At 46.9% G+C, this 10,097-nt stretch overlaps 2 protein-coding genes across 2 annotated transcripts; one reads left to right on the forward strand and one right to left on the reverse strand.

The window, feature by feature from the left end:
• Positions 1–1,101: 1,101 nt before the first annotated feature.
• LOC123098193 (hexuronate transporter) lies at positions 1,102–3,113 on the forward strand. Its single transcript, XM_044520111.1, has 3 exons — positions 1,102–1,659; positions 1,740–2,467; positions 2,546–3,113. The coding sequence occupies exons 1-3, from the start codon at positions 1,102–1,104 to the stop codon at positions 2,940–2,942; spliced, it is 1,683 nt and encodes a 560-aa protein (XP_044376046.1). The 3' UTR covers positions 2,943–3,113.
• Positions 3,114–3,298: 185 nt separating this feature from the next.
• LOC100873111 (two-component response regulator ORR21) lies at positions 3,299–9,465 on the reverse strand. The gene is made up of 6 exons (XM_044520110.1): positions 9,121–9,465; positions 6,719–6,871; positions 6,208–6,606; positions 5,938–6,014; positions 3,789–5,110; positions 3,299–3,459 (listed from the first exon to the last, which is right to left on the reverse strand). The coding sequence occupies exons 1-5, from the start codon at positions 9,245–9,247 to the stop codon at positions 3,812–3,814; spliced, it is 2,055 nt and encodes a 684-aa protein (XP_044376045.1). The 5' UTR covers positions 9,248–9,465; the 3' UTR covers positions 3,299–3,459; positions 3,789–3,811.
• Between the last annotated feature and the right edge of the window lie 632 nt (positions 9,466–10,097).

Genomic DNA, 10,097 nt, shown 5'->3' on the forward strand with positions numbered 1-10,097 from the left:
CAACTCATTTACTTGTGGTTTACTTTGGTCACTCAACCTTTGAAACATCATATAGGTTGTATATGTCATCGTAGCATTGTTTAGGTTCACACTTTATGCAGCAGAAAAGCTAAACTTGCTGATAAGTGTAGTATAAAATTAGTTGTCCCTATTCAACCCTCTCTAGGTCCATCTCGATCAATTAGTTGTCCCTATTCAACCCTCTGCAGGTTCATCTCGATCATTTCAATTGATATCAGAGCTTTGCAGTCTTTTACATAGCTTAATGTCGTAGAGACAGATGATCACCGAGGAGGAAGTCTCAAGGCCCTCGCGGAAGCTTCCAACCCCTTAACTGAGGGAACCTCGAAAGAGGATAGGCTTTATACATCCACGACGGAACAATATGGTGATGCATGAGATTGTGAGATTTGGTTTTGTTAACCATTCTGATGATCTCTTGTTAATAGTGTTCTGCCTTGCGTGGTACACGCTTAATGGATGATTATGATATATGGGGTGTTTTTTTTTGGAAGTGTCATTCTTGTTGCTTCTATGCGCACATGCAAATAACTCATCACATATCTGTTCTATGGCTTGTGCTTTATGCACTCGTGCGCGTTAAATATGGATCGTATCGGAACTATTTTTGCAAAATGTGGTGAAAAGTGACCACACTTCTAAAATGTCCTCCAAGTTATCACCGCTTCACAAATAGGTGTTCTAGATAGATATAAGAATTAACTCGAAATTTTCTATACGATTCACTAGCCTTCGCTATCAAAGCAGTGACGCTGCTACAGTTCCGAAGATCTCATCATTGTGGAACACGAGAGTTCAACGCGTTGCGAATGGCCGTTTAAAACATAATAGTACGACGCATTCTGTGTTAAACGAGGCTGCTTGTCGATGATTCTCTATCTGATTTAACCCTTTATTGAAATATGCATGCGGGGAATCTTTCTGAGGGATGCTGTGCAATCTGTTTTGGGTCGGTGATCCGTTGCTGTCGAACATGCCCAGCCTGTGGCGTATGACGTCGATCACCCGTTGAACACATCTCACGCGTTCGTAGCTACTTACAATAATTCAGCGGCAGAAGAAGAAGAGAAACGTGCGGTGATGTACATTGTGTGCAATGCCATGCCATCGAAGAAGAGTGCAGATGCACACAATGCGGTGCGACCGACCAACAAAATCAAATTATCGGCGACTTCTGTTGATCTCATCTCCGTCGAGATCGAGACTCACTCGAGAGCGATCCTTATTTACGGGGCTTTTCTTCTGGACTCCCAGAGCGGCCAAGGCGAAGAGGACATCAGAGCGCGTGCGCTGGCTAGGGAGAGGGGGGGCGGGGCAATGGTGAGCACGAGCACCCACACGTCGGTGCAGCGGCGGCGGAGGCAATGGACGCTGGCGCTGGTGACGGTGGCGTCGCTGCTGGAGCGCGCCGACGAGGCCCTGCTGCCGGCCGTGTACAGGGAGGTGGGCGCCGAGCTGGGCGCCTCCCCGGCCGCGCTGGGCTCCCTCACGCTGTGCCGCGCGCTCGTCCAGGCCGTGTGCTACCCGCTCGCGGCGTGCGCCGCGGCGCGCCACGACCGCGCGCGCGTCGTCGCCGCGGGCGCCTTCCTCTGGGCCGTCGCCACCATACTCGTCGGCGTCTCCGGCACTTTTCTCCAGGTCAGCAGCGCATGCAGCCACCTCATGTTCCTTGAATGGTGGGAACGGTAAACACTGCTAAAACACGCTACTTTTTCCAGATGGCGATCGCGAGGGGGTTTAACGGCGTCGGCCTGGCGCTGGTGGTGCCGGCGATGAACTCCCTGGCGGCCGACTACAGCGACGACACGACGCGCGGCTCGGCGTTCGGGTGGCTGGGGATGGCGAGCCGCCTGGGCGCCATGATGGGGGGCACACTCGGCGTGCTGCTCGCGCCCACGACCTTCCTCGGCGTCCCCGGCTGGCGCCTGGCATTCCACGTACTCGCGCTTCTCAGCGTCGCGCTGGCCGTCTCGACGTGGTTCCTCGCCTCAGACCCCCGTCCGCCCAGCACGTCCGAGAAGAGCACGGCATCGGTGGCCAGGGAGCTCCTCGGAGAGGCCAAGGACGTGGTGCGCTTGCCGACGTTCCAGATCCTGGTGGCGCAGGGGGTGGCCGGGTCGGTGCCGTGGACGGCGCTCACCTTCGCCGCCATGTGGCTGGAGCTCGTGGGGTTCACGCACTGGGAGACCAGCGTCATCATCAACCTCAACCAGCTGACCGGGGCGCTCGGCTCGCTGTTCGCCGGGCTCATCGGGGACCCCATGGCCCGGCGGTTCCCGAACGCCGGCAGGGTCGCGCTGGCGCAGGTGAGCACGGCGTCGACCGTCCCGGTCGCCGCCGTCCTGCTGCTCGCGCTGCCCATCGACCCCTCGGCCGGGGCCGCGTACGCCGCCGCCTTCGCCGTCCTGGGCTTCGTCATGCCCTGGTGTCCCCCGGCCACCAACAAGTGAGTAGTCTAATGCTGGTGGCAAAACTTTGCATTCTTTGCATGCTCCGCTGCTGGCTAACTGGGGTCCCTTTGCAGCCCAATACTCGCGGAGATCGTGCCGGCGAAGGCGAGGACGACGGTGTACGCGCTGGACAGGTTCTTCGAGACGATCTTCTCGTCGTTCGCGCCGGCCGTCGTGGGCATCCTGGCGGAGCGGGTCTTCGGATACAAGCCGGCGTCGGGCGCCACCGGGAAGACTGAACGGGAGAACGCCGGCGCGCTGGCGAAGGCTGTTTTCGCGGAGATCGCCGTGCCCATGGCCATCTGCTGCAGCATCTACTCCATGCTCTACTGCACGTACCCAGCAGACAGGCAGCGCGCGCAGAAGGCAGCTCTGATTGCGCCGGAAGAACAGGACTGTGAAGATGCTACTTCTAGTACTGCTACTGGGGTGGATGGCTTAAACCAGGCATTGCTAGCCAGAAGTGACTAGCAACATATCTAAGCATAGATGAAATGACTAGCAACATATCTAAGACTAGCCAAATGGACAAAAATGTATATATTTTTGTAGGTCCACGCAGGAGGCAATTTACAGGCTTTACAGCCATATATTCAAGAATAGATGCAATTTACGCGCTATACAGCCATATGTTCAAGGCAAGATCTCCCATGCAATTCTTAATCCTCTAAACAAAAATATAAATATGCACCCCTGATTTCCAGTATCGAAGACGGCATACGAGTTAGATGAGCAGAAAAATATTTTACACAAAAGAAAAATGTTAGATGGGACTAAACGAGCACACAAGTTAACTAGGTCAAGGAGCTACGGCAGACAGGACCAAATAATTCAAAATTCTTTAGACCGAACAACTTTCTATAAACCAAGATTCAGCATGCTGTCACAAATTATTCCCTTTATAAACCAATTACAGAGAAAAAAGAAGACGAAATGAAAAATAAGAGCAACCATTCATCAAACCACTAAATTGTTTCCAGTGATTACCCTGCACAAAGTAAACAATTATGTTAGAAAATAGGTGTTTCAATTATAAATATAATACAAATTAATGAGCATAATTCACAAGGGTCTATAATAGGCTACGGCTAGATTAGCTTGAAGAGTATGTGAAGTTGATAAAGGTTGCTGCAAGAGCTACCAAGTTAAAATAAATAGGATCAATACAAATACACAACAAATAAATCAATGCATCAAAACTTCAAAAGGAAAGGGAAAGCGAGATGTTGCTAGCTGAAAGCTGACAAAATCTATTATTGTCCAAAAGAAACAGTACCATGAATACTACAACAAAGTTGACTACGAAATGATGCTTACCTACTTACAAATCCAAGAAGCCTTCACATCTGTCCACTAAACCCGAACATGTCCTGGATGTCTCCACTGCTTCCAATGCTGTGACTCAAGCTGTTAGTTGGAGATTCAATCTCATCCACTGCAAAGCGGTTTGGGATGCAAGCACCCTTCCCAACAAATCCAAGATTTTTTCCTCGTCCTTGATCTGGCAATTTCCCGAGGGCTGCATTTGAACTCTGAAAGCTAGACGAACTGGACACTGGCTGACTTGGCCCAACAGTATTTCTATAACCATCCATATTTTGCAAAGAAGACCAGCCACCTGTGACATCATTTGGACTCTGCAGAAAACCGAACTGTGCATTTTTTGACTGAGAAGACAGCAAGCCGGAATCCATATGGTTGGCATAAGCATAGTTTTGGTTAAGAGAGTCAGTGCTCTCAGTCTTTAGAACACCAGGTGGTTTAGAGCCCATTCCCATAGAGTTCTGATTAACCAGATATGGAGTATTACCAGTTTGAAAGCTACTTATTCCTTGTGATGGCATCACATTTGAGTTACGATTCATGAGACCGGGAAGATTTCCTCCATGGCTACTAATGAAAGGCTGACTGGTTGAAGCTTGGTTAATCAGATCAATCCCACCTAACAGACTGTTTGATGATTGAGAAGTTGGGAGAACAAGTTCAGGCTTCATGGATGGAGGAATGCCTGTTAGAAAACCTGACGATTGAGAAGGTATAATCAAGGAATTTTGATTAGCAGAGAGGCCCTCGCTAGCTGGGAAAGTATTTAATGACTGAGATGGCATTACTATGCCGGAAGGTTTGACATCTAGAGTGTGAAGGGTTCCCGACAGCATGGTATCTGGCTGCTGTTGCAATTCGTGCAAGACCATATTGCTATTCTGAGAATTATTCACATTACCCAGTGCACTCATTGAATCTGACATACCAAGTTTGTTATTGGGCCAAGCTGAAAAAGAAGGCATTCTTCCAGCTGCAGGGTTGTTTTGGGGTAATGCCGCATATGAATTATTCTGGACCTTGTATATCGGCTGCCCAAATGCTATTTGCTCTCCATGGGGCTTATTTCCTTTGACTGCAGCAAGTCGTAGAGATGACTGGTCCCTTCCAGGCAACACCAGGCTGTTTGTAGGTCGTCCTAGGAGCTCATCCTGCAAAGCTGCCAGGGCTTGAGGAGGGATTTGACCTGAAGCAGCCAAAGCTTGGAAATCAAGTCCTCCCAAGGAGGCCACTTGAGCACTAGATGCAGGCACACCATATGGATTGGCCATTCCTGCATGATGCTGAGCTATCCTTTTCAGATACAATCTGAATTTCTGCAAATAGAAAAAAATGCATTCCTTTCAACATGATTATCATGTATACCTGACATAAAGTTACCGCAAGAAATCAACTCAGCATACTGCTTCACAAAAAACAAATTACAACTGCTATTCCCTCGCAGCTGACGCGGTCTTCAAGATGTAACTTTGACCACTGATTTACAATACAGCATATGTACAAGACTAACAAACATAATAGTATTCAACAAACATTTTTTGAGACAAATCTAGAAATATGATTTTTCAAATTTTCAAACGGAATAATTAAAATGATATTTGTAGTCAGGTTTAAAAATATGACTGAAGGCATGTCCAAAAATGTCACTTATATGATGAATCTGGAGGTAATAAGGATAGTTTTGGGCTCAGAAGACATCAGGCAATATAACCTGTTGGAACTAATGGAATGCACAAAGGAGATAACTAGCATGTCAGCGTCAAACCACTAAAAATAGGGAATGCTTCTTGTCATACATCTACAAAAATATTTCATTCATGTTCTCACAGTATTTTTTAGTTAAAATCTACAACTTGAGGCAATTGCTTTTAGAGCAAAAAAATTTAAGCTGCACTGTAGTCACTAAAGCATAATTTTCTGAAAATCAAAACTAATTCTAACAGAAAGCCCTTAATTCATATTGCTAACTAAGCTAGAGAAGATTCTTCGAGCTAGGGATACTGAGGTGTAAAATGTACACAATTACTAACATCCAGGAGCGTAGAAAACAGTAAAATAGAGAAGTCGCCATTAAACATAAGTTCAATACATCATCTCATTAAGGATACTAAAAAGGTAGCAAGATTGAAGACAATAATCAAACCTGCAAATGGCTGGCGACGTTTTCCCTAGTTAAACCAGGGACATTCATCAGCTCCAAAATTTTCTTGGGAACAGCTTCTGTAGAAATATTAAAAATAAAATGAGACAAAAGTGGAGAGAATTGGCATACTTCTAAATCATAGGTGTTCAACAGTAACTACACTTGCTTGATAAAACTAATATAGAAAGGACTTTTACCCTACTTACAGTAATGTACTAATAAACACCAAAGTTGATAAAATAAGTGCTAAAGCAGGTAACAAAAGCTTACTGTCTATTCCGAGGTGATTAACTGCATTTACAAATTGTTGATGGAGCTCAACTGACCAAACAACTCTTGGTTTCTTCGAATTATTAGAAGGATCGCCACTTTCCAATTCACTGTCATCCTCTTCTTTATCCCGTTTCTTTTTCTGAGACTTCCAGCTATCCTCAGCTCCATCATTTGCAGAAGAAGCATACTCATTATCATTATTGGTTAGTCTGTTCCGATCTGTATCATCTAAGCTACCTGAATGCTCATGTTCCTTGTTTCCACCAAACTTTTTCCTCACAACATGTTGCCAGATGTTTTTTAACTCTTCCATCCTGACAGGTTTAATCAAATAATCACAGGCTCCATGTTTTATTCCTTTCATTACTAGATCTGTCCTTGAATCAGCAGACATCACTGAAATGTCATCAACAAGCTTTAGTATTGCATCCCATTCACAAGTGAACATACTGAATAGGAGATAGGAGAATCTTTTTCTCGAACGCAGGAGATAGTAGAATTTACTTACTAATAACTGGAAGATCCATCTCAAGGCCTACAAGTTCAAGTAACCTGAATCCATTCATATCAGGCATGTGAACATCACTAATTATAACATCAAAAGCACCCCTGTTCTCTCGCAGCATAGCTAATGCTCTCGTGGCCTGAGAACAAGTTGTAGCTGCACAAAAGAAAGGATTATATGATGGAGCAGAAAACAACGCAGTAAACATATATTGGACAGAGCAACATTACACTGGAGGCAGTGACAGTATAATGCGTCTACCGAATGAATAAGTCAAGTATATCCAGACAGAACGTTTCAAGATGTTCGTGGGTGTGCAAAATGTTTTGAGCTGTCCTGTTCTATATTTGGGAGCAGCTCTCAGGGAAGAGCGTCCTCCAGGCAGCCAACCAGAGGGTGCTTCTACCACATGACGCATGTCTTGTCCTGAGACATTAGGAGATTCATTTTCTGGTTCCCGAGCGTTTTTCTACTGGTCTTTCTTTTGTATCTGCTTACTTCAGGTTTTGTCTTACATGGAACATGGTGGATATTTTTTGTGCAGTTATTACCCAAAGTAAACCTTGCCAAATAAAAACGTCACAGACGCTACAAGCTCCATGGAGTCACAGGCCTTTGGCCTTTCAACTTTTCTATAGATATTGAAAGGGGGGCATAGGTTAGAGCACTCATTCATCAAAGACGACATGAGATGTAATGCTCACTACCAACTGCACTAAATCACCATGCATTCAGCGCAGAAGGCAGGACCACTAATTTCACTGAAATAAGTACAAGTGGGTCTATATTTGAAGATCTTGCTGCAGAAGATATAATGAAGCAAATGGATCATTATTTGAAGTGCGATTGAAAAGCAACAACAAAATTTATTAGAGAATTAAAAACATATACCCATGCACCCAGAAGAGAAATGAAATAGTGCAAGCCATGCAAGCATGGCTCCCATCATGGAAAAACCATGCACACCTTGTCCGATTGCAACACGAGCAAGCAGATGGTGGTGCCACGTGTCAAGCCGCCAAGGATGCTGAACCGACTTTTGAAACGGTGCCAACTACTTAGAATTTACATTTATATTTATAGTAGGAAACATCATTCAATTGTAGCAACATTGGATAAGACAATCAAATCCAACACCTTGTTTTGTTGCGACACAAGCAAGCACATGGCGTCGCCACGTGTGTCAAGAATGCTGGACTGACCTTTGGAAAGGGTAAGCGTTAAAATCATTCAACTGGAGCAACATCAGATAAGACAATCGAGTCCAGCAGCCTCTGATGCTAATTTTCTCGACCAGTATGTCCAGCAAATGGAGACAGACATGTCCCCTCCTACATATTAGATTTGTACCAAACCAGCATTCATAGCACACTTACTGTGGTTCGGGGGGTACAACCTCCAAAGGTTGTAACCTTCAAGCTTCCTAGGACAAAAGCTACCCAGCCACATGAATGCCTAGTAAGCACACTATGCACGGAATAGGAAAATTAAGCAATAGCAGTAATAACAATACAACACAATCAGGAGCATGGTTCTCTTCTTACACTATTTCCCTATGTATGTGTCTGGGCATTTGCGCCCGAGCTCATATATGCAGTGAATAATAGAAACAACATTAAGGTTGCGCAAATAAATAGACACAGGCATTACAGTTGAGCAAATAGATGCATCGTTACTAATTGGGTTGAGCTAGCATCGCAGCGCAGGGAAACACTCCCATGTCAGCCCTGATCAGATGGTACATGTTTCCCGTTGGATTATATTGACAGCGTGTTGAAGTACGTGTACTAACTTACTGTTCCCAAATAGAACCAAACTGTACATCAACCATTTTCGGTCATTGGGCCTAAAATAAGATTACTACGGTGATAAAAGGCAAAAAATAGGTGCATCAACTATCTATTCCTAAAGACATTGCATGCGCTGTTTATGTGCTAGCTAGAATCATAACTGGAAACTCGCGTGAATCACCAGAATCTAATCCTAATACTCCTGCAAATGGATTGAGCATTGCAAATTAGCAATCAGTAACAATAGACACGAGCCTGCTCAGATTCTTCCCACACAACGAATCCAGCCAGATCTCCAACGCAATTACCAGTCCTTAATCAAACACAATCAGAAATCCATTCCCCAGACAGATAAAACCGGGAGAAGGGGGCACAATTTCTCGAAAACGGAGGATTACAAGACCGTTGAGAATCCCCTAGAAACACGGAAAGAGCAAATCAAACTCGTAATAAGCATGAGCTTTCCAACTATGGAAAGACCAAAACACGGCTACGAAGTTACGGAGCCTATAGGCCGCCAGACCTACGTACGTCGGCACCCAATCAGGCGGCACCAGAGCAACATGACACCACACCACAGCAAGCGAGACGGGAAGGAGAGGAGAATCCGCTCACCGTCGTAGCGGCACTGGACGAGCATCCTCTTGAGCACGGCGAGGCACGTCTGGTCGTCGTCGACGACCAGCACCTTCATCCCCACCGGGAACTGGTCCCCGCCGCCGGCCTCCTCCGGCGGCGCCATCACGCCGGCGAAAGCCTCACCAGCCCCCTCACTCCCTCGGAGAATCACGCGCGAATCGCCTCCATCGCGGCCGCAGATCCGGCTCGGTGCGCGCGGCGTGCTCGGGCTCCGGCTGCGGCGCCGCGGATTCGGGCAGCGGGAGGGCCGTGGGGGAAAGGGAGCAGCAGCGCAGGGGAGGGAGGGAGGGAGGAAGAAGAGGTGGTGGGCTGCGGAGGAGGAGGGAGGGAGGGAGGGGGGAGACTAAATCGCTAAGCGTGATTAGTAAAGCAAGTAAATTACGAGATTTCGGGATTAAATTCTGTCAGGGGAGGAGCGATTAGGAGTTAATGATTCCGCGGGGCGCTCTCTCTCCCCCCGCCCTGCTGCGCTTTCCACTTGCGGCGGCTGTCTTTTTTTCCTCCTCCTCCTGCCTGGGGTGGCTGCGTGCGCGCTTAGCTGGCGGCTACCCGGCGCTTCCTTTTGAAAACAGGTTGTATTGATTTTCCACTGATTTCTTTCCATAATTATATGATTTCCTTCCCTTGTTTACGCCTTTTCGCCAGATGGAATTGATTAACTTTCCTTCGGCCGAACGGCTGTTAATATTCGCTGGATTTGAAGCGTGGCCATAAATTTCCAAAGAAGGGAATATTGCCTTAAAGGACTAGAAAACTGGCGCGACGGTACGAGCTGCATACACGTATCGAGAGTGATCCTCCTCGCTGGCCATAAAATACTAGACAACTGGCGTGACCCTCCGAGCTGCATCCACGTAACGAGAGCGGTCCTCCTCGCCGCTTCCCCCTTCCTTTCGTGCACTAGCCACTCCATCTTCTTCCACTGGTCGAGCTAGCGCATGCTTGACAAATCT

The sequence above is a fragment of the Triticum aestivum genome, chromosome 4D (genome assembly GCF_018294505.1).
Source record: "Triticum aestivum cultivar Chinese Spring chromosome 4D, IWGSC CS RefSeq v2.1, whole genome shotgun sequence".
In the NCBI taxonomy this organism is placed as follows: domain Eukaryota; kingdom Viridiplantae; phylum Streptophyta; class Magnoliopsida; order Poales; family Poaceae; genus Triticum; species Triticum aestivum.

Excerpts from the sequence above, each read along its gene's own strand:
- LOC123098193 (XM_044520111.1), top strand. The coding sequence starts at position 1,102 with ATGTACATTGTGTGCAATGCCATGCCATCGAAGAAGAGTGCAGATGCA. Across the intron at positions 1,660-1,739 it reads TCTCCGGCACTTTTCTCCAG|ATGGCGATCGCGAGGGGGTT; the intron begins GTCAGCAGCGCA and ends TACTTTTTCCAG. Across the intron at positions 2,468-2,545 it reads TGTCCCCCGGCCACCAACAA|CCCAATACTCGCGGAGATCG; the intron begins GTGAGTAGTCTA and ends GTCCCTTTGCAG.
- LOC100873111 (XM_044520110.1), bottom strand. The coding sequence starts at position 9,247 with ATGGCGCCGCCGGAGGAGGCCGGCGGCGGGGACCAGTTCCCGGTGGGG. Across the intron at positions 6,872-9,120 it reads CGTCCAGTGCCGCTACGACG|CTACAACTTGTTCTCAGGCC; the intron begins GTGAGCGGATTC and ends TCTTTTGTGCAG. Across the intron at positions 6,015-6,207 it reads TAATCACCTCGGAATAGACA|AAGCTGTTCCCAAGAAAATT; the intron begins GTAAGCTTTTGT and ends ATATTTCTACAG.